This window comes from Neurospora tetraspora, assembly GCF_033439725.1.
Source record: "Neurospora tetraspora strain CBS 560.94 chromosome Unknown B0H65scaffold_1, whole genome shotgun sequence".
Classification (NCBI taxonomy): Eukaryota; Fungi; Ascomycota; class Sordariomycetes; order Sordariales; family Sordariaceae; genus Neurospora; species Neurospora tetraspora.
In genome coordinates, this window is record NW_026944383.1 from 7,666,186 (window position 1) to 7,688,166 (window position 21,981).

Genomic DNA, 21,981 nt, shown 5'->3' on the forward strand with positions numbered 1-21,981 from the left:
TCAAGATCCTCCTAAATTTAATAAAAACGATTATAAAAATAATAATAATTTTAATACTCACTCGTCTTATTACGGCTATTACTAAGAATCTCCTCCGTCCTTATTACCTACGCTAACTACTTACTATTATTCGGTTTTCGTATTAAAATATTTTAATTATCTGAAATAACTTTCGGTAGTTAAAGGTTATATAGGATATATAAAAAATAGTTCATTAATAGTAAGGAAAGTAATAATTCTTATTTTCTATTTTATATTTAATAATAATTTTAATAAATAATAAACACTCTTCTTCTTTCGTTAAAAGGGAAATATTATAGGATATTCCAAGTAGGTGCCTAAATACTCTACTCTATTTTAGCACATATTCTATTAAGCGTAGAACTACTCTATCGAATAGGATATATTATATAAGAATATTCTCCCTATTAACCTCGGTTAAAGTTAATTGGATTATCAATTTATATTATATCAACCTAACGTTTATTTTACTTACACTCTATAAAATCGTATACGAAGTCCTAAATTAAGGCTCTTGATAATGTTTATCTTCAATTTCCTTTAATAAGACTATTGTTAACCGTTATACACTATTACTTTGTCCAATAACCAATTACTCACTCTTTTATTCTATATTAATATAACTTATAAAGCATCGCTTCGCGTAACAATTGTAATACGAGGTTATTACAATTAAAAGATAATAACCCTAGTAAGACGGATTCGAAGTGGTTCGCGTGTAACGTGTGTAGTAGATTATACAATTTAAAGGTAATTTTACTGGTATTTAATTATTTAGAATTAATATATTATATATTTTTATTTTAAAAAAGGGTAATTTAATAGGAGGTTTAGACGAATTGTAATAGAAGATATTAGAGTATTAATATATACGTTTCGTTTAAGAGATTTTAAACGTTTTAAATTATTACGAAGGCTACCGGCGATGGTATTAAAGATGCGTTTGTTGATTTTATTGTTTTATTTAATATAGGATTTACTATCGTTAAGAATTTAGAGTTTTGCGACTTACTTCGATCATTGAACCCCTTAGTTGCCGCCGTTATTTTGCCAGATAATTGGATAATAATAGGGAAATAGTTGGAGGATTATTTTAATAAAGAGAAATTTAGAGTATAAAACGAATTTATTAAAATTCCGTGGAGAATTTATTTTTCCTTCGATTTTTAGACTTTATCGAATAGGTACGCGATTTTTACAGTTATTGCGTACTATACGGACGTAATTAGTACTTTGAGAATTCGCTTAATTGTAATACCCTACGTTAAAAGTTACTATAGCGGTGAAAATATTAGTTGGTCTAATTAATCCTATATTAAAATAATTATTAACGATCGCATTTACTAAGTGTTATTATTAATAATATAATTAACGAATATAATATCCGCTTTAAGTTAGGGTTCTTTTAAGTTAATAATACGGATTCGAACAATAAAGTAATTAAATATATTTTTAGTATCAGGGATGAAGTAAGAAATGAAGTAATAGTAAAAGATTATTATATACGTTATTTTAATTATATTTTGAATTTTATAACGAAAGTTTTCTTTGAGGGTAATATATTTAATTTAATTAATCGCGAATTCTACCCTGCTATCCTAGAAGAAGAGGAGGCAATATTATTAAATTATTAGAGGAAGCGTAATGCCTTTAATAAGTTCTATAATATAGTTATCTTTATTCGTCAATCCCTTTAGAGATAAAAGAGCTTCTATAATTTAACGGTTGGTAATGTAATTCCGGAGTAAATTATAGAGTTTGGAAATTTCTACGTTAATAATAATGAGAAGAGTTTTACCTTCTTTTAGGATAATTCGATTCGTTAGAATTTTTGGTATAATATAATCGAGTGCGCTATTCGTTTAAGACTGGTTTTAGATTATTAGTATTTAATATATAATAATTAGTTAAACGAGAAGTAATTAGATAAATTAATAATAAATAATTTGACTACATTAGGTACTATTAATTTTATCCTTTTGAAGTTTAAACAGTTTATAAAGCGGTTTAAGGGTAGGTAATTTAATTTTAGTAATATCCTTCTCGAATTAAAGAAATTAATCGAAGAATTTAAAAGGTAGCGTTCTATATATTATACCCGTTTCGAGGTTGAATTTTTTAGCGGTAGCTCGGATATCTTACCTCGCCGCCCCCCGTTCGTCGAATTTATTAGTTTTTAAATTAATAAAGTCGTTAGCTCTATTCTTCGGCAATTATATTAAACCTATTATATACCCGCCCGGTTTTATAACTATAAGCTTAATTTATTTCGTTTTAGAGAACCCTTATAGAGTTAACCCTACTTTCGTCTAGGATAAGACGAAGTCCTTCGAATAAATTTTAGTTTTGATAGGGATTTATTTATTCGTAATAGTATCGATTTCGCAATAGTTAAGTTGGAGAAGTACGCGGGGTTATTAGAGAATTGTTAACTATATTGGTTAATTATATTATTGTACCTTATTAAATGTAAGCGAGCCTTCTATTTTTATTATGGTGCGGCTAAGGGAGCTGGTTTCTTCGAGATTTTTAGGCAGATCTTTATCGATTAGTATTGCAATTTAGACGACGATAATTACCCTTAATCTCCGGTTCGAATCTATATAGAAAGAGAGGCGCGCTGTCGGGAGTATATATTTAAAGACGATTTCTTTAATTCTTTTAGTAATGAAGTTAATTACTACGTCGGTGAGGTAAATTTGTACCTTTCTATACGTATTATAGAGAAAAATTCATTATTAGAGTATATTATCGATTTAGTGCTATGGTAGTTAGAGTTGAGGTAACGAGATAGATTCCTTAAGTTATTCTTTATAGCCTTCGATATATTAATTATACCCGCGATGTCTTTAGAGGCAGAGAGGGTCTTTAATAAGATTAAATTAATGGTCGGTTAATATAGATATCGTTTATTATACTTTATTATCAAGCGTATCGCTCTATGTAAGAATTGGTAGTAGATTTGGCGTTTTTGGATGCTGGAGGTAGCATTGTATAATTGGATATAGGCACCGGAAGAATAATATATACCGGAAAAACGATATTCTAGGTCAAATCTAAATAAAGCAAATCAAATATTATTGTAAATAAAGTAAATCCGACCTCAAAATCTTGCAAATAAATCAAATCAGATCCCTAATTTGATTTGATTTGATTTGATTTGCGTTGTGTGCATCACTAGGAAAGACTTCTGGCAAAGAAGAAGAAAAGGGGAAAAGGAATATTGAACCGTGACCCAGGGCGAAAGACGGAGCAAAAAGAAAAAGAAAAGGAGGGGCAGTTTGGAGTAGGGGATAATTGGTGCACGGTCTACAGCACCTCGGGCTACAGATGATGCAGTGAAGAGGAATTTCAAGTAAAGACGCTGAAACTCGAGGCGATGGGGAGGGATTATGGGGGAAATGCTTGATCGATGGTTTGTTTGGGGGAAGGAAGAATGGCGGGCCAGGCCAGGTCTAAAAAACTTTTGTGGGGTGCTCTTTCCAAATTTCTCACGCCGCAAAGCCTGCAGAGGAGTTCATGCACAACAGCGAAGAGGAGGGGCACGGAGATATCGGAAAGCCTGCGATAGGTGTTGAAGTGCGAAGTGCATGTTGGTCAACAATTCTGACATGTGAACGAAGACCGTACACTTTCAGGTCAGTCGAGAGAATGAAGGAATAATTGAGTGGGTATAGACAATGAGCTTGTGGACAGGGATAGAAACAATTACACCGACATACTTGACCCTTGTTTCCAACAGAGCATACAACAGCCAACATTGATTCCAAATTTCCTTCCACCATGTCTTCCTCCAAGGACAGTACAGTACTCCTTCGAGACAGCAGCCCTAAGCACCTCCGCCCCTAGCTTACCAAATGGCAGCCAGCATTCTGTTCCTCTCCTCCGCGACCTCCTTCTCCCAGGGCAGGGCCTCATAGTCGGTTGGGTCATCCAACCAACAGACTTTCCCCTCAGGTGTGATGAGCTTCAGATCCGGGGCGCCCCAGAAAGAATCGTCCGTGGGCTTAGGCCAACCGTCCTCGGGAAATGCCACCCAGTTGCACCGGGCCAAAGAGTATTCGGAGTGCCGCGCCCAGGTGTCAATGTGGTCTGTCTTGTCGATAAAACTGTGGTCTGTCCAGTCGCTCTGTGCCAGACGTTCCGAGTGCCATCCGGCCAATGGATGATCGTTTTCCTCTGAAGTCTTGTCTGCGTCGGTCTGGGTGTCGTCTTGCTCGGAGTGGGTGTCGGCGTCTTCTGGGACCCAGTCTTGGTGGCCCCAATCTTCCTCGATGGGAGAGAGGTCTTGAAAATCTTCCATGGTGAGCCATTCAAGATCCTCGCCGGTTAGGGCGTCGAAGAACTCATCGTCGGAGGATGAGTCGGAGGAGTCTTCGATCGAATTCATCGTGTCGGACGGAGTGGACTGCATGATGTAGACCGACGGGAATTGCACTTCGGCTTTGGAGGTAGCCTTCTCCAATGCAGGAGAGAACTGTGCCATCAACGATTAGCTTCGGGTTGGACCAGAGAGTAACAATCAATGCCCACCAGTGACAGATGAAGGTTGGAGTCGATTGGCTCGAGTATGCGGTAAGTGAAACACATCTTGCTTTGGTGGATGGTCCGAAGACGGATAAGTAGAGGTGATTGTTGTAGAGTTGTCGTCGGTATATAAAAGTTGGCGCAGATGAAACCAAGAAGGAAAAAGCAAGAACACCAAAAAAACGCCATCTTGACCGAAGAAATAGGTGGTGCGCGGGACCACAAGGGCCGGCACAAAACCTCACCATTTGCCACCTGACACCTGCCATCGGCCTGCCAGACAGACACAAGAGACCATTTACCAGCAACGGAACCTGAGGGCATTCACCAGAGGGCATTCACCAGAGACCATTCACTTGCACCAGAACCTGGAGGCACTCTTGGCAACCGGCGAGTGAATGGCCTCTCTGTCTGATAACGATAACTGCCCCGCGATGGACGACAGGTTTGCTTCACCTTGGCCAACGGAGCTGGCTCGATTGGTGGGAGTCTTTGGGACACTCCGTCTTGAGACGTAGTGATGACACTAGCTGGTCCCTCGATGGGTTTCATGGCCGTTTCTCCGTACACTTGGGTAAATGGCCAGTTTCTTACAATCACAGCTGAGCGTAATACATTTGCTGCTTTATGCTGAGGCGATTTAAAATAATACTACGGAGAGAGCGTTATATGGACCAATAGCTCCGTAGAAGACCTTATGTAGAAGAAGATGGTGTTCCGTGAGTAAAGGAAATATCAGCCAATTGTGGTAATGCAACTCAAACTATCAAGGATTCTTGTCCGCTTCCGTGGACTCCAAGTGCCCAACAAAATTCATCCGAGCCTCCTGCCTTCTGTCAACCGTGCTGGATGCCAGTCTCTGATGCTCCTCTAAAAACGTAGCAGCTCGTACTTAGGCACCATAGCCTCATTATTCCAGACATATCTCTCCTCCCCCACGATCCATTATGTCACGTCCCCCTTCCACACCTGTGTTCCGTCCTCAGCCTCAAATTCCCGGCAAGGCCCTCTGCGTCGGAAACCGCAAATCCTCCAGCGAGTAATGCCACCCCGCCGGATCCGTCAACACCAGCCTCGGCACCCACGGGTCCTCCCCCGGCGTCGGCACATAACCCTCGGGTTTTGGATAGCGCACCCACTTGCACTCCTGGAGTTTGCGTCGCGGAGGCGTTCTTTTGTTGGCCCAAGTATCGAGAAAGCCCTTTTTGTCAACGACATTAAGCTCAGCCCAGCTCTTATCGGAGATGCGCTGACGAATACGGCGACGGGGGGGCGCTTTTGGCGTTTTATCGACACTCTCTCCTGCCTTGGGTCTCTCCATGTTCTCGTCGGTCAACTCGGGCGCGCCTCCAACGGAGTTGTTGGACACCTCGGGTTCATAATCCGAGGTGCGGTTAACTCTGTTAAAGACGGCCATCGGTGTGGGGCAGGTAAGGCGAAGCCTGATCTTGGATGGCGATGGGGTCTGGGTGTCGGCCTGGGGGTCGACGTTTTCGGTTGATATGATGTTGCGAGGGGGGTTGTTGAAGGCGGTATTGAAAGAGGAGTCCGTCGTGGGAGGGCTGAGAGAGAAGTGAGTTAGCGATCAGTTTATCCTTATGAGGTGGGCGTTTTGAGGATCGAGATACCTTCTGATAAGACGCCTCTTGGGGCTTGGGCTGTGAATCTCGTCAAATAGAGATGCGGCCATCGGTGCCGCCCAGTTCCTCTTCTTGGGGCTGCCAGCAACGGGTTCGTAGTCGGCCGGTGAAGAGGGGGTGTCATATAGAGATGCTTTCACCGGTCCCGCCCACTTCCTTCTCATGCTAGGGCTGCCAGCAATGGGTTCGTAGGTCGGTGAGGAGCTGAGGTCACTGTCAAAGTCGGACGGGTCCGGATTGACCGTGATACAATCGAGGATCATCTCGTCGTCGGAATTGCCAGTCGCAAGCTTTCTGTCCGTTGTCACTTTGCTCTCATCCGACTTGGATGCGCTGACGTCCGCGCCGATATGCGTCGTTTTGGGGTCTTTTTTCTCCTTCTTCACCGCGCCTGTGTCGCTATTTGCGCAACGCTCCTTTTCGCTCGTCATGGTAGAACCGGCAGGCTTGTCGGATTCCGAAGACCCAATGGATGAATCACTCCACGGGTCTTGATATGTGCTGGCGCTTTCCGTGGACGTGGTTTTGGTGCTTTGCTCTGCGCCAAGGATGTTCCGAGCCGAAAGCAATGCCTGGGACCCGAGTACGCCCATGAAGGGTAGAAAGAAATCCATTCTTGCTTGTCGCGGGGGAGTTGGTCGACAATGCGCGGTCGTCTCAATATGGGTAGTCGTCAATTTGGGTCGTTCAATCAAGTTGGCGTGGCCGGGATGTTGAACGAAAGTTGATTTGTGACAAAGGAAAGAATCGGTAAAGTTGGAGGGAGGAAACAGATATTAAAACACCAGAAACAGCATGCGACTGTGGTAATTAACCCGTAGTGGGGTCGCTGGGACAAAACCTTAACCGTCTTATTCTTGGGGCAGGCAACACGAGGAGTGAATTGGAATGGGACACATGGGATGGAATACATAATTGAAAGTGAATGCTGAAATACCAATACCAAGCCGAACCCCTCTTGCTTCCTTCACCCGACCCTCAAAGGCTGGATTATGGACGTCTCCGCAACAGCTCGCTTCTTTCACAAGCTTCAACAGCTCTTACTCATAGAACATGATCATCACAACGGTAGAATGTACCCTCCCTGCCTTACATTACAGTATAGCTAAGGTAGCCTTTGATACCCCTAACTGCCTCGAATCTGGTGATTCTGCCATTCAAGCTGCGGATGGTGAACCCGTCATTTTTAGATGCCCTCCCCATTTCTTCCTATCGTCTACCCCCATGACCAATGAGCCCCGCAGTCACAAGCGGGATCGTGCAAAGAAAAGTTTCCCCCCTCTGGACTCGTCAATACCAGGGCCGGAAATGAGCTGTTGCCCGAAAACTGTTCGATGGATCTGAACTCCGGCACCAGAATCCATGTGCAGCGTTTCGGTCGTCTGTATCCCTTGTGCTTGGTTTGCTTGCAGTTGTCCAGGGTATTCAGTAGACCATTCTCGTCGACAAAACTGTGGTCATCCCACGCCATTTCCTTGGGCCGTTTCCGGTGTGATTTGCCACCTTTGCTCTTCTTGATGCCATTACCTTTCTTGCTATCAATGCCCTTTTTGGCCTCTTTCTCTTCTGAACGAGTAGGCATCTTTGTTGTTTCCTTTCTCATTTGCTTCATCTTTGCGAGAACCTCTTTAATATCCTCCTTAGTCAAGCCTTCGAATATGTTAACAGTCTGAAAAGAGGTCAAGCAAGTAAGTGGAGGCGCTTACCAGCTGATCCTCCCCGCTTCAGCTTGCCCTCAGCGGAAGCAATGACTGCGCCGGTCGTACTGCAATTTCCGGCTTTGTTCGCGACCGCGACTTCTGTGTCTGGTTTCAAGCACGCGCTCGCTTTATTGCCCGTGCTGTGTTTGCTGTCGCTCGTCGCGGCGGAGTTGGTATCTGCGACGACTTTGTTCACTGGGGAATTTGCATGGCATTTTCAATTGTCCTGGCATTGGTGATTCCTCCGTGAGGTTCGATAATTTCAGCTGGCCAGCTTATGCCCATGACGGAGTCCGGGCGTTGAAGAAAGTTTGGCGCAAGGGCGACAAGGAAAGGAAGTTGGTTGCGGAGTTGAGTAAAAGAGGATGGAGAAAGAGGCTGGGAGATAAGATATAGAGTTTGATTTCCAGAACGCATGTACAAGTAGGAAACTCAGAATCGCTTAGAAGCAGGGTTAAATACTTGCCGGGAGTTTGTCGGTCGCTTTACAGGTGTCATAGGCAAATATTTTGACTGCCAGACACCTTTAACCCTTCACCTTGCATCTAAGCGATTTTGAGTTTCCCGAGATTCTTCGGTATTCTCTCCGGAAACTGGGATCCGGAAAGGTCATGCATAGGCACAGATATGTGCTTTTTATGCCCGAGCCTGTACTTAGTAGGTATGCCCGCCAAGTTGGGTGGTGGCAGGGTGTCTCCCTCGCAGAGGTCCGTAAACTCAAATTTTTCTGTAGCAGGAAGTTTGCTTGTAAGTTATCATCATAACCTCTCGACTAACCAGTCAGTCATTCTTCTGTTCGTTTCAGCAAGGGAAGTTGTTGTAGAGTTCATATCTTGCAAATGAATCATTGTATGAATATGCGAAGGGACTAGTTAGTTGGACAGCAAAGCGGACATACGAAGATAACGAGGGGATTCGAAGTGAAGATACCGTAATTTAGCTCGCAAGATCTTTACGCTATAATTCTAGATTATCGCCGAGGGACGGTTTTTCCTTGGAAGGGAACGAGCACTGAGAAGATATCTTGCCTCCTTGGATCACATGCCCCGGTGATACCTCAACCAAAAAGGTTTATATAGACTCCTGTGGTTTATCTCCTCTCCTCAACTCGCCCCGCATCCTCCTTTCTATAACACTCTCCAGGAAGCTAGATAACATACTTTGACCAACTCTATTGGAATTGTGTAACCGGCGCCTGTTCGTTTCCCTTATACAAATTCCTGCCATAGGCTTTATTCTAGCTATTAACCCTTACCTATTCCAATGACTGTCCGCTATTTATTCATAGTCTATTGGGTCATGCAAAGAAAAGTGTTCTCCCTCTGGAATCGTCAAAACCAGGCCCGGCACTGACCCATTGCCCGAAAGCTGCTCGATGGACCTCTCCTCCGACACCGGAATCCATGTGCAGCGATGTGTTAGTCGGTATCCCTCGAACTCTTCGTAGTTGTCCCAGGTATTCAGTAGACCATTCGTGTCGACAAAACTGTGTTCGTACCACGCCATTTTCTCGAGCCGTTTCGGGCGCGATTTGCCCTTTTTGCTCTTCTTACTGCCATTACCCTTCTTGCCGTCGTTGCCCTTCTTGCCGTCAATGCTCTTCTTTCCATCTTCGCTGGCTTTGCCATTTTCGCCCTCTTCCCCTTTTCGATGAGTGGGGACCTTTGTTGTCTTCTTTCTCATTTGCTTCATGTTTGCGAGAGCCTCTTTAATGTCCTCCTTGGTCGAGCTTTGGAGGATATCGACTTTCTTAGAAGATGTTGAGCAAGTAAGGCGCTGACCAGCTGATCCTCCCTGCTTCCGCTTGCCCTCAGCGGCAGCAGTGACTGCCGCGATACTCAAATCAACGGCTTCGGCATATTGCTGATCGTTCAGTTGGCGGGCGTGCGATTCATCCTCCAACTTGTACCAGCATTTGTCATCCAACATGGCGTACTTGATCCCGTTTGTCAACCCTTCAAAAACGCTGACCACCTTGGGTTCCTAGTCCTGAGGACGGTCAACGAATTCGTAGCAAATTGAGGCAGTCTGTTTGCTTGCGGGTTGAATCTTTGTGATCTGAACACCTTGGGGGTCATTGAGGCTCGGCTTGGGGCATGTGATAATGGGTGTGTCAGGTGCGGTCGTTGTTGACGACTCTTTGCTCGAGGTGGTTTTCTTCTTTTTCTTTTTCTTGGTTGTGCTGCAAGACAGTTAGGATGGACTACATGCAACGGGGGGGGGGGAGCTAAGGTTAATTACCTTTTGGCGGCAGGCTTCTTGCGGCATTGGCCGGCGGTATCACCAAGCCTGGCCGTGTTCGCGACCGCGACTTCTTTGTTCGCCTCGTTGTTCGTGCAATTTTCGCTGTCGCTTGTCGCAGATGGGTTGGTATGCCTGACGACTTTGTCTGCTTGGGAAGTTTGGCTCGCATCTTCAAGGGTCGTGGCATTGATACCTCCCTTTTCGCGCTCGATGGTCTCGACCAGAAGCGCCGGTCGGCTTCTGCCCATGCGCTGAATCTTCGAGTATGGAGTCATCGCGATCTGTTGGGAGTCAAAGTCTATAATCCACGCGCGGTCGAATATGGGACGTGGCTGAAGTAGGACGTGCGGTCAAGTAGACGGGTCGGGATGCTGGAGGAAGGTTGGCGCAAAGGCGACGAGGAAAAGAAGTTCGCTGCAGAGTCGCGAAAGAAGGACCGAAAAAGTTAGCGGGGGGGTGAAGCAGAAATATGAACTTCAAAAATGTCCGTAAGACAGTGGAAGAGGCAGGTGAATGGGATGCGGGGCAATTGCCGGGCCGGAGCCTCAGCCGCCAGATTGCCTGGGGCAGGCAACACGACTCAGGCGACAGATGGTAGCAGAACCTGAACATATTTTGGAGGCCTCTCTTCACCAGGCGGTCCTGCTTCTATTTCTTTCTGCACGAGGACTTATCTCTAGTTCGTACTATGCAACTAGAACATGGCGTGGGCATGTGAAGTGCCCAGTAAGTTTGAAGGCAAGGCGGACACACGACAATGACGAATGGGGTAGAGGTGAAAGGACCGTAGTTGAGCTTGTATGACTCTATATAGTTAGATTACAGCTAGAGGACCAGTTTCTTTGTGGAAGGAAACGAGCAACGAGAAAATCTCCTACCATTCATACATTTGACGACAATGCCACCGTGATACCTGAACTAATGTATACCTAATTTAGGCCAATGCCACCAAGAGCTCAGTCATACGGGCTCCTGCCGGTTGCGCTTTATCTCCAAACCGCCCACTTCCTCTGTTCTGTGACGCTTTCCAGGGCTGTATGTGATATGTTCTGGCCAACTCTACTGGGATCATGTAACCGGCGCCTGCTTTGTTCCCTTACGCCCATCCATGTCATGCGTTTTGTTCTGGCCATTGACTCTTGGCAGTTCCAGCAACTTCCTGCTACTCATTCGTAGTCCATAGGATCATGCAAGGAGTACGATCCTCCCTCCGGGCTCGTCATTATCAGGTCGGGTACCGACGAATTAGTGCGGGTTGGCAAAGCAGGTACGCGCAACCAGTTACACTTCCTCCGCAGTCTGCGTCCTGTAGTCTGACGCCTCCTTTGCCGAGTGTCCATTAAGCCATTCTCATCCACCAGGCTATGGTCGGTCCATTTCGGTGTCTTTGGCTGTCTAGCTCGGCGAGACGGGCTCTGCTTGGGCGGGGACGGGGGATTCTGCAGAACGTGTTCTGTCTCCTTCTCGTTGTAGTCTTCCCGAGCTGAATAGATCGCCTGGAGGTCGTCCATGGTGAAGTGTTCCAAGTCTTCGTCCGTCAATGAATCGAGGAGCCAGTCGTCGTCCTGGTCGTCGTCTGTGTCTTCGGTGGTGTCGGGTGTATCTAATGTGACGGGATCAAGGTCGTGATTTGATGGATCTGCGAAGTCGTGATCTTCTGTTTCCACAATGGGTTCTGAACCGCTGGGTTCAGGCGACATCAGAGACGCTATTCTCCAGTTGATGAACTCGCGGTATTCACTGGTGGTCATCTCCCCCAGGCCGCCATCTTCGTCTAGGTGATACCATAGACCGTCGTCCAAATTTGCGTACTTGCGCCCGAGTTGGGGCCTCTCAACAACCTTGATGACATTGAAGACCCTGGGTTCCTAACCCTCGGTGCTGTCAACGGTATTGTTGTAAAGAAAGCACGCATCTGTGGTATCTGTCGTAGTAGGTTCCTCGCGGTCATCACGCTCCGTTTCCGTCATCTCCTTGTTGGCATCGGAAGAGTCGGTGTCTGACGTGTTGGGTCTGTTGTCGACCGACGGATGTCTGGCCCGGGCCGGGGATAGGCCTGGGTCTGTCAGGGCGATGCTGAACAAAGGCACAGGTAAGCATGGGAAGTAACTAAGCAGAGAGAAAAGACATGTGGGATCTGATTTACCTTTTAATTGGATGCCTGCAATGGTGGGCGCCATCACTGTTGCTTGGCTGGAGTCGTTCAAGGCCGTGCTGCTGGTTTGCAGTTGAAGAGTTGGATCTAACGGCTGAAATGTTGTTGTTCTTTGTTGATAAGTTCATGTCTTTTGTATGTATGTTGCTGCCTTGGTCGGCAGATTCATCGGTCATCGCTGGTCTACGATTCTCGGACAAAACAGGCGCGCTGGCCTTGTTCTTTACTTGATGTGTCGTTTTGACGTTGGTCGCAAGGGGCGCCCCAATCCCACCCAAAACAAAGTGGTTCCGGTTGGCCATGGTCGAACAATGTAACGGAGGTGTCGGCACGCACTTATGGCACGACGTCGTCGATGTATGTTATAAGTACGGCAATAGAAAGGGCAAGCGGCGTGGATCTTTCGCGGGAATTTAAGTTGTGTCGTTGACAAAGACCAGTAGTGAGAGGTAGGTAAGTAATGCGCGGGGTTACCGGGGCCGAACTTCGGTGCCCGGCTTCCCGGGGCAGGCAACAAAGGGCCGGCACCGGCAACAAAACTGAACCACAAGTAATTGTGGTAACAGGCATCGTCCGGCTAGTAAAGAACATCATGATGGAAATTAGAAACTTCCTCCCTTGATAATCGGGGAAAGGAATTGACATAAATTTTACTTGTATTTACTGTTGTAACTATAGCACTTCATGCGTTACACTGGCATAGGAGGATCGCGATATCAATATACGATGCAAAGTAAATGGGCGAAGTGTAGGGGTCAAAGTGGAACGCATTTCATGGTTTAATCACGCACGGCAGTGTATCAGAGAAGAATAAACTATCAAAGAGCTTGTAAAACTAAGCTAACTCTCGACCTCTGCCCCATCCTCCCACACAAATCCTCAAAACTTCCTACTCGGCCATAGTAACAATGATCCATGGACCGTCCACCCATACTTCTACAGCTAAGTGCCACTGCGAGTCTCCTAACCACTCCCCCTCGTATCACTTTATCCCTTGTTGCGTCATTTCCTCAGTTCTTGTATGTGTTGGGATCCTCCAGGAAGAACCGGCACCCCTCCGGATCTGTCAACATCACGACGGGGACTGGCTTTTCCATCTCCCGGACATATTGCGCCAGAGAGAAAGGCTTCCGTACTCAGGTGCACCGGTGGTGCAGCCTCTTTCCCATGACCTCGAGCCTGTTCATCTTCGTGTTGGGGCGGCCTTTTTCATCCACGAAGCTGTGGCTGGTCCATGTCTCTCTTTCTTTCTGCTTCTGGGCGCAACGTTTTGCCCGCGACTTGCGCACCGCTTCTTCCGACGGTTGCTTCCTAATTTTGCTGGTGCTGATCATAGTCCTTGCACTGTTGTCGGGCTTATAGGCCGAGCTCTCAGCGGCTCTGACGGGCTCGGGTGCCTAGCCCGAAGCGCCGTCACGCCTCTTGAGGTAGCTCAGCGAAAACTGCGACTCGTGGAGGCGTTGTCTGTACTTCTCAGGTTTGGCGGTGTCGTCTTGCTTTTTGGAGAGCTCGATGAGAGGTGCGCTGGGTGTAGGCAGGGCCTGTGTTCTCGTGGTCGAGATGGTGTGCTTTGGCGTGGCCGTGCTGTGCAATCGTTAGCATCTGAAGAATCACATTTGAGAAGATATTTCAATATTCAACTTACCTATCAGTTCCTCTCCTGAGATAATGGTGACTAAAGCCATTGGTGGGCTGGGCGACGTTTGGCTGGATCTTGAGTGGTGTCGCGAGTCTGGAAAGAAAGCCCTCGCTAAGTGCGGCCGGACGGCGCTTGTTGAACACGTGTGAACCGATATCTTCGCCGAAGTCCCTCGTCTTCTCCTTGTTGGCGCTCATCTGGCTACCGGGGTTATTGGTTGCGCTTGGAGCACGAACGGTGGTATGCGTGTCGAGGTCTGCCAGCCTTTTTGCTTTCGGTGGGCTGTCTCCAAACGCTGGGCGACGGAACGGATGCGCTTCAATCTGCTGGTACGGGCTACGGAGCGGTGTTTCGATACCGTCTTCTTGCTGCTCGCTTGCGCGGGCCAGCGCGCGATGGTGTTGGAGAACCTTAAACATTGTCGAAATCGTCTTGATTAGGTCGAGTCTGTGACAGTGCGACAAGGTGGTTAGTCGGATTGGACGAAGAGTAATTGGCGCTGGGGGCGCGTAAAGGGGAGGAGATACTCACGATTTTGTGTTGCGACAATGGCTAACGAAAGGGTCGACAGGGGGTTATTCGAGAGGTTGCGAGGAGAGGGGTAGAGGAGATGGCTTTGAACATTGATGCGCAATGCGAAGGCTTGATGCGGGCGTGCTGAAGAGCAGGTGCATGTGCGGGTGCAAGTGGGGACCTTCGTTGTGAGACGTGGGAGGAAGAAATTTGGAGAGGGAAAGTTGAAGTGGCCTGACGTTTATATCCTCCCTCGGACGAGAGGCGACTGGCGATGAATTCCTGGCGACATTGGACGATTTTGTTGCGACATCAGATGAACACCCGGCGACAGAACTGAACTTGGTAACTGTTCGACCTGAACAACATGGAGATTTATGAACAACCATGAACAACCTTGAAATTCGAATACAGCCAGTCCTCGTCAGTTGCGCAGCCCTCTCTGTTCAGATTCCAGTGCTTTCCACTCTGCTACTACTGTTCACATCCAAGCAATCGACTTTGGCCGGTCGCCATGTTCTGTAATGTGAACAGTTGGGTGGAGCTGTCCAAAGCAGCGCAAACCGGGCAAAGCATCCGCGGATGACTTTCGGTGCCACTGCTCTACATTCATGAAGTTTCGGAGACTGTCAAATGCCCGTCTGGTTTTGGGTCAACAATCCCGTGTCGCTTATAAGAGCCGGGGGATTTCGCCCAACGCACCCGGTTTCACATTGCGTGCTCCGAAGAGAACGCAGTCTCTTGCAGTAAAGTATCAGGATGGAAATTATGAAGGGAGATAAAAAGACGCACTAGCGAGTCAGATACCGGTATTTGAGTTGCATAGTTTCAAGACACTTAGTAGAAGATTGAACAATCTAGTTTGGCTCGAAGATAATCAAGAACTCTCCGTGTGTTCCATGCCTTCTGCTCCTTCCCGTCCTTCCTTCCCGACTCCGTCTGTACGTCATGCCCTTTCCCTGGCCACCTCTGAACTACTCTTCAATCTCCTGAACGCTCCCCAAATCCTCCACCCTCAAATGCCACACGGTTTGCTGGACCATGCGTACGAACCGCTCCGTCTTCTTCTGTATTTGCTGTCTTCTTATGGAATTGAACTCCTCCAAGTCCTCCATAGTAAAATCTTCGCCATCGTCAACGTCCTCCACAACCCCCTCGGCCTTGTTGACGACATCGGTTGCGATGGGGTTTCGGTCCCACTGGAGATGCTTTGCGCGCGCCTTGAAGATGTTTGGGCGGCGTGGGGGATAGTAGGTGGGCACAGGCGCGGTGCTCGCCACAGTTGTGCAGGGAGGTTCCGGGCCGAGTGTGTTGTTAGATGCAATGATCTGGTTGGAAGTGGATTCCTCGGCTTCAGTCGGCGCAGGGTTTGTGAGGTTGTTCGGTGCTTCGTAGTTCTTGGTATCTGGAGTAGAGGGTTGGATTGTGGCGGAAGACATCGAAGTGCAAACTGCTGAGTCAGCCACGACATTGCTACGCCAAACAGAATGGATTAGCATGTGCTATATCATAGATCGGTACGCTAGAGCGACTTTTCATGAATATCTTACCTTGCCGTAGCAGCTCCGTTGCCGGTATGGCCACCAGCGACATTGCTCTCCTGGTCGTCGATGAACCCAATGTCCGTTGCCATAGCTTTCCCATCTTGTGCCTATACATGCATGTCGTTGTTAGCAAGTGTCATTCCATGTTTTTTGCCAGTCTGAGTTCCCATGCTGAGGTTATTGTCGTTCGTACTTACAGGAAGCGCTTCGGCAGCGGCCGGAAGACGAGACATGCTTCCGATGGCGCGGTCGGAGTTGTGGTCTGCCGGAAACTCCATGCTTGCAATAGCGAGATGCGTGGATGGAAGAATGTTGAAGAAAACCGTGCTCGAATAGGGCGATAGAAGGATGTTGGCGGTTATTTTGGTCGTTGACGATTTTGGTCGTTGGCGTATTTGCGGGTGAAAATTGGGTTCCTCAAATTGAGATGAAGGAGCAACAGGGACAAAGCAAGCGAGGGAATTGTTTACTGGCCTTATGAATGATATCGAATAGCTGGAACCTGAGGCAGTGAAGGCATCTGTCCAAAGCTGAACAGCCTCGAGAACTATGAACAGTCATGAACAGCCATAGGATGATGAACAGCCATGAACAACCCTGATATTCAAGGTACGTACATCGAGCCGTCGTCGGTCGCCCGGTCCCCCTCTGTTCAGGTCTGTAACTGTCAAAGATTCCAGTTCATTCCACTCATCGGCTCCTGTTGACATCCCACCACCCGATTCCCTTGGTGTTCGCCTGTCACCGAGGCCATCTGTCGCGTAGAAAATAGTGCAACTGGCCACAGCTGTCGCAAACCAGTCCCTTAGCTGATGCCTTCCGACTGGCACTGCTGACGAACCTTCATTGAAGACGCGGAGGCTGCTCAGTCTCGTTCCTTGATGCCAGTGAAGTCAGGTATACGAGGATACAATAATTCTGTGGTGTTTCCTGTCGGGTGAGTTTTCTCGGCAGACATGGTCGAAGTTCAGTGTGACAATGAATGGCAAAAAAGGGAATCAGACATGAAGTATGGACAAGATAGTAAACAATAGCTAGGTATTTGAAGAAGGGTATAGGCACACAAAATACATTGCCTCTGGGAGATGGATAGCAAGTGAACACTAATAAATTTCGAGGAAAATGACGTTGGATTGGTTTATTTAGTATGTAGTCACCATACCCTTCCATCACTCCTCCGTTCCTTCCCAAAGTGATTGTAGCGAGAACGGCGCCTTCCTGACCACCTCAGCCTCAGTTTTCAATCTCGAAGACCTCGCCCAGATCTTCAACCCGTCGCTGTTGCCAAGCACTCTGGCGCACCATGTTCATAAACTTCTCTGACGTCTTCATCATCCTCTCCTTTATCTCCGCCTGAAACTCCTCTATGTCGGCCACGGAGAAGCCGTCGGCCGCCTCGAGTTTCTGAGTGGTGTTGACAGCATCAGGCCCAACTTGGCCACGGCCGTATACGGAAGTAGGAAAACACAGGTGCTTCTGGCGCGTCCTGAAAATGTTGGGACGACGAGGGGGGTAAATAGTGGGGACGGGCGAGGTGGATTGGATTGCGGTGCAGGCAGCTTCTGCATTAGGGCTGTCAGAGGTGGTGAGTTAGCAATCGCTGCCCAACTTGAAGACAGAGAGGGCTTTTCAATGTATGACTTACTCTTCCGGAGTGTCAGGGCTAATTTTGCGCGACAAATTCGTGGACGACGTCGACAAAGCTGTCTCGGTCGAGCTAGACAGACCTGTGTTAGCATGCTAGGCGACATGGCAGCAGAGGATGTTTTCAAGGAATGACTTACGAACTTGCTGCATCAGTGGCATCCTTGGGTTGAGTGTCAACCGCCTCGGTGCCCGTCACCATATGGTTTTTGCCTTGTACATATGGCTGGGGGTCGGTGCTGGTAGGAGTCGTCGCATGAAAATCGTCCGTGGCGGTGTGGTCGGCCTCGTGGATTGTCAGGGAAGTCATGGTTGCGACAACGAGATCGGGCCTGGCGGAAGCGTAATTCGACATTTCTTTAGATGGGAGTGTATTAAAGATACTAAAGATCTTGTGGTGATGCAAGAATAATGTTTGTGACTGATGCGACTGATGCTTTTGCAGGTGGGAGATTCAATCTTCGAATTGAGATGCAGGAGGAAGACGGAACAAGGAAGCGAAGCAATTGTTTACTTACCTTCTATACAATATCAGAAGAGAACTTTGATGTGGTGAATTTGGCATCTGTTCAAATCTGAACAGCCTTGAGGATCACGAACAACGGTGCCTGAACAGCCATGGAGTTCAAAGTACAGCCAACCCTTGTCAGTTGCCCAGTCGACCTCTGAGGGACCTTCACTGAGGATCCAGAGACGGCGAGTGTCATGCCAGTGTATCAGGTATACAGCGATGCAAAGTCCAGCTGCCTGGTGCCCTTCGTCCGGTTATGTGTCAACGATAACGTAGGTATGGTCAAAATTGGTTGTAAGCAAGGGAATGACCGTATTTCGTCTCCTTGTATTTACTGAGTCGTTGATCACGCTGTCAAGGGAAAGAAGACGATCTAGTAGGTAGATATAGGGGGCAAGTATAATTTATGATCAGCTACTTGAGAATAATATGAACCCCTATCACACCGGTTCCCTTCCAATTCCAACGTCTTCTCCCTTACTCCCCGTTTCTGACTCCCCCAGCGCCTGTAACACGTACTGTCATGGAAAAGGAAGAAGATATTTCCCTGGGCTCGCTCCCCATTGGCATCAGTACCAGACCGAACCTCTAGTCTTCGATCTCAAAAGCCTCCCCCAAATCCTCCACCACACGCGGCTGCCAGGAATACTGGCTAGCCATGTGCATGAACTTCTCGGTCTTCTTTCCCATCTCCTGCTCTCTTGCCGACTGGAATTCCTGAAAATCTTCGTCATCGAAATCCTCTCCATGGTTGTCGACGTCCTTAGCTGCGTTGGGAGTAATCGTGGCAAGCACTTTTGGGCTCCAGCCAACGTTGCGCTGAGGCGCGCGTTTGCTGAAGATGTTTGGTCGACGGGGTGGGTAGATATGCGGCACGGGCTCGGTGCTTGCGATAGCCCCATCTTCTAGCTTAGGCGCAATGTTGGTCGACGAGTTGGTAGAGCGGATCACGAGGGCTGTTTTGTCGGAGCTAGAGAGGACGGTGAGATTAGCATTTGCTGGAATGTATAATGGTAGAAGGTCTCTTTAGGGTAAACTTACTCTTCTGTTGAGGATTCATGATGAGGAGCGCTAGAGACATGGTTCTGCTGACTGCCAATAGCCTCGCTGTCCGGAGCTACATCCTTTCCGTCTTGTGAAGATGAGCTTCAGTCGATTTGGACAAGTGTTGTTGCGTGCGTGTCGTCCGTCTGAGTTCCCTCGCTGTTCTTGACGGTGTTCATGGTGTTCTGATCGGCCGGGCCAATAAGACCGAGACGCCTCGCCAGTCCGATAACATCAGCGACAGGGAGAGCGTGACGGTAGGAGTGCCTGTTGACTTTTGAAGCGACGGCGACGCCTTGCTTGTTGGCCTTGGCTGCTGGGATAAACTCGTTGGATGGGTCGGGCATGACGACTTTGTTGTCGACTGGAGGAGTGACTGCAAGATCGTTAGTGGTTGTAACAGCGTAGTCGGAGTCGTTATCTGTACCTGAAGGCGATGCCATATCGGGGACAGTAGGATGCTCGTCTGATGTATACTCGGCCATGGTGTATCAGGGCGCGTCGCAGTTGAAGTATGAATGCTAGTTCGGTGCGGAAGGCCGCTCCTTGTATGGTGGTAGATAGATGTTGCGAAAGAGTTGGGTGGTTGACGTTTGCGCGGGTAAAAGTTGGGATCTTCGGATTGAGATTTTAGAGGAAAAGGGAAGCAGGAAGTGCAGCGATTGTTTACCGGCCCTTTAAACAATACCAGAAGAGGACCTGAACAGCCGGTCTATAATGCGATCTTGGAAACCTTGCCGGCGGTGAAGCCATTCTGGCAGCTGTCACGGTCCCAAAACCTTGAACCGTCATCATCTGCCCGGTTGCCGTGGTGATCTCCAGGTTCACAATCGTCCGTTTGTTCAGGTTCTTGAGTCAGCCGCCACGGTAATTCTATGCCCTTCACTTGTCAGCTGACGTGATAGATGCACCAAGGCCTCAGGACATGATGATTGAAGGTGGATGGGAGAAATCGAAGGACAGCACATGGCAAGCTACAAGGTATATAGAGTAGATCCGGAAGAATTCATGAACAGAAAGTATGACGATGATCAGAATGGCACAGTGATAAGAACGCGATAAGTAAGAGTAATTGCAAATAGTTCGCTTGATAACTATGCTTTTAAACCAAGGAAAATTAAGACCAACCCATTAAACTCCATCCCTCAAACGCCTACACCAGATGCTCGTAGTTAACCGGATCATGCAGCCAGAAGCAGAGCCCCTCCGGCGTAGTCACCGTCAGCTTCGGCACCCCCGGTTCGGTTTGCGGGAGTGCCCAGCGATTCGCGACCATCCACCAGTGGCATTCTTGCAGCCGCCTGGTCTGGGCACAGTGCTTCCTCTGCCAGCTATTCCAGGTATCCAGGTTTCCAAGCTCGTCAATAAGGGTTTCGGTTTTGCGCCAACGGCGGGCTTTAACTTCGTTCTCGTTCGGGTGGGCTTTCTCGTCTTCGTCTTCGACTTCTTCGCCGGAGTCCGAGTTCTAGTTGGAGTCTTCGAGTTCAGAGTCGATTTCTTCGATTTCAGAGTGGAGTGCTTCGATTTCAGAGTTGAGTACTTCGAGCGAAGAGTCGGGGGCTTCTTCTGCTGCGTCAAACTCGGCAAGGAGTTCTTCTTCTTCATCTTCCGTTCCTTCCTCGCTTGTAGTGCTTTCCTCCTCCACACCCACCTTCCAGGCGAGGAATTCATTGAATTCCCGGTCCGTCATGTGCTTATAACCGCCGTCTTCTTCCAACAGATACCAAAACCCATTGTCGAGCTTCACGTATTCAGTTCCAAGCTCTGGCCGCTCCAAGATGTGAAGAACCCTCGGCCGCTCCCAATCTGGTCTATATTTCTCCTCTTGGGAGATGTCGAAATAGGCGTAAACTGACGCGGCAGGCCTGCCTCCATCTGGAGGGGCGGCGATGCGACGCTGGGCTTCTGTTAGCCCGGTTGGCCTTTCGTTTCTGAATTGAGTTAGCAAAGAGTTTCCAGGGGAGCTATGGTGAAGACAACTTACTCTTGACTCCACCTACACTCGTAATGGGGTTGGGCCTCGAGCTTGCGCTTGCACATTTCCTTGAAATACGGCGAATAAGACATTTTTGGATTTGGAAGACGGGTTCTTGGTGGTGAAATGAGGTTTTGTGTCGACAAAGTGGCTCAGTTGGTTGCCTGATGAGTGGTTGAGCGGGGGTGAAGTCGGATTGATGAAGGAAGCGAGATGTGAATTGGTGCGGGATGTTGCTTGCACTTGGTTGAGGTGAACTGTCGACTGTTTTCCTTTAAGGGGAGAAAGGCAACAGTTTGTAGAAGAGGTTGTTGCACAAGTCGTCGTGGAGTTTTCGGCCGAGCGGTGCCGGGTCGTCGTCAAGCCTCGCTGTAGAAGATACGGGAAGATATGAGGAAAGAGTACCTATTGGATGATGATGCCGGGGCAGCAGTGATAGGGGGTAGAGCTATAGATTACTTCTAGCTCTGTCGAAAATGGAGATCGTTGTTTTCGCAAGTTGCTTTTGAGATCTTCAAGTCGGATACTGAGTGACAAAAAAAAAGGAAGAGTTGAAGACGATGGTTGGGTCCAGAGGGGAGCGCGAGAATTTGAATTACAATTTTTTTTCCAACGGTGAAAAAATGGTCATCGGAAATCCGCCCTTCCCTGGAAGCTTGCAGATTTGATCGCAGGTTATGTATGACCCAAAGTCATCCGAAGTCAACAGGAAGTCCAGTGAATTGAGTCGACTCCGATGCGTACTGCTTGCCGGGCCGGGCAGGCGGCTTGGTCAGAGGTAGCCCGCGTGTGAACCTGATGCCCAGTCGAACGGAGCCAAAAGA

General features: G+C 47.9%; 9 protein-coding genes across 9 annotated transcripts; 1 reads left to right on the plus strand and 8 right to left on the minus strand.

The window, feature by feature from the left end:
- Positions 1-3,788: 3,788 nt before the first annotated feature.
- B0H65DRAFT_482540 (uncharacterized protein) lies at positions 3,789-4,611 on the minus strand (the record flags this gene model as incomplete). Its single annotated transcript, XM_062827657.1, has 2 exons — positions 3,789-4,498; positions 4,555-4,611. The coding sequence occupies 2 exons, from the start codon at positions 4,609-4,611 to the stop codon at positions 3,872-3,874; spliced, it is 684 nt and encodes a 227-aa protein (XP_062687454.1). The 3' UTR covers positions 3,789-3,871.
- Positions 4,612-5,536: 925 nt separating this feature from the next.
- Positions 5,537-6,802, minus strand: B0H65DRAFT_413551 (uncharacterized protein; the record flags this gene model as incomplete). The annotated part of the gene is made up of 3 exons (XM_062823851.1): positions 5,537-6,110; positions 6,177-6,321; positions 6,403-6,802. The coding sequence occupies 3 exons, from the start codon at positions 6,800-6,802 to the stop codon at positions 5,537-5,539; spliced, it is 1,119 nt and encodes a 372-aa protein (XP_062687455.1).
- Positions 6,803-9,110: 2,308 nt separating this feature from the next.
- B0H65DRAFT_565266 (uncharacterized protein) lies at positions 9,111-9,817 on the minus strand (the record flags this gene model as incomplete). The annotated part of the gene is made up of 1 exon (XM_062830277.1): positions 9,111-9,817. The coding sequence occupies one exon, from the start codon at positions 9,815-9,817 to the stop codon at positions 9,167-9,169; it is 651 nt and encodes a 216-aa protein (XP_062687456.1). The 3' UTR covers positions 9,111-9,166.
- Positions 9,818-10,714: 897 nt separating this feature from the next.
- B0H65DRAFT_453953 (uncharacterized protein) lies at positions 10,715-10,998 on the plus strand. The gene has a single exon (XM_062826173.1). The coding sequence runs from the start codon at positions 10,724-10,726 to the stop codon at positions 10,934-10,936; it is 213 nt and encodes a 70-aa protein (XP_062687457.1). The 5' UTR covers positions 10,715-10,723; the 3' UTR covers positions 10,937-10,998.
- A 185-nt stretch (positions 10,999-11,183) lies between these two features.
- B0H65DRAFT_565270 (uncharacterized protein) lies at positions 11,184-12,589 on the minus strand (the record flags this gene model as incomplete). Its single annotated transcript, XM_062830278.1, has 3 exons — positions 11,184-11,906; positions 12,006-12,241; positions 12,279-12,589. The coding sequence occupies 3 exons, from the start codon at positions 12,587-12,589 to the stop codon at positions 11,299-11,301; spliced, it is 1,155 nt and encodes a 384-aa protein (XP_062687458.1). The 3' UTR covers positions 11,184-11,298.
- Positions 12,590-13,561: 972 nt separating this feature from the next.
- Positions 13,562-16,261, minus strand: B0H65DRAFT_585654 (uncharacterized protein; the record flags this gene model as incomplete). Its single annotated transcript, XM_062830931.1, has 5 exons — positions 13,562-13,871; positions 13,933-14,373; positions 15,418-15,912; positions 15,990-16,090; positions 16,181-16,261. The coding sequence occupies 5 exons, from the start codon at positions 16,259-16,261 to the stop codon at positions 13,685-13,687; spliced, it is 1,305 nt and encodes a 434-aa protein (XP_062687459.1). The 3' UTR covers positions 13,562-13,684.
- A 955-nt stretch (positions 16,262-17,216) lies between these two features.
- On the minus strand, positions 17,217-17,982 carry B0H65DRAFT_439251 (uncharacterized protein; the record flags this gene model as incomplete). Its single annotated transcript, XM_062825400.1, has 3 exons — positions 17,217-17,556; positions 17,629-17,700; positions 17,768-17,982. 3 exons carry the CDS (start codon positions 17,980-17,982, stop codon positions 17,217-17,219), a joined length of 627 nt encoding a protein of 208 aa, XP_062687460.1.
- A 744-nt stretch (positions 17,983-18,726) lies between these two features.
- On the minus strand, positions 18,727-19,667 carry B0H65DRAFT_505878 (uncharacterized protein; the record flags this gene model as incomplete). Its single annotated transcript, XM_062828023.1, has 3 exons — positions 18,727-19,108; positions 19,180-19,262; positions 19,302-19,667. 3 exons carry the CDS (start codon positions 19,665-19,667, stop codon positions 18,727-18,729), a joined length of 831 nt encoding a protein of 276 aa, XP_062687461.1.
- Positions 19,668-20,647: 980 nt separating this feature from the next.
- On the minus strand, positions 20,648-21,464 carry B0H65DRAFT_565276 (uncharacterized protein; the record flags this gene model as incomplete). Its single annotated transcript, XM_062830279.1, has 2 exons — positions 21,167-21,464; positions 20,648-21,113 (listed from the first exon to the last, which is right to left on the minus strand). Exons 1-2 carry the CDS (start codon positions 21,247-21,249, stop codon positions 20,648-20,650), a joined length of 549 nt encoding a protein of 182 aa, XP_062687462.1. The 5' UTR covers positions 21,250-21,464.
- Positions 21,465-21,981: the final 517 nt, after the last annotated feature.

What these genes read in the sequence shown, in the direction of transcription:
- B0H65DRAFT_453953 (XM_062826173.1), top strand. Translation starts at nt 10,724, where the DNA reads ATGGTAGCAGAACCTGAACATATTTTGGAGGCCTCTCTTCACCAGGCG.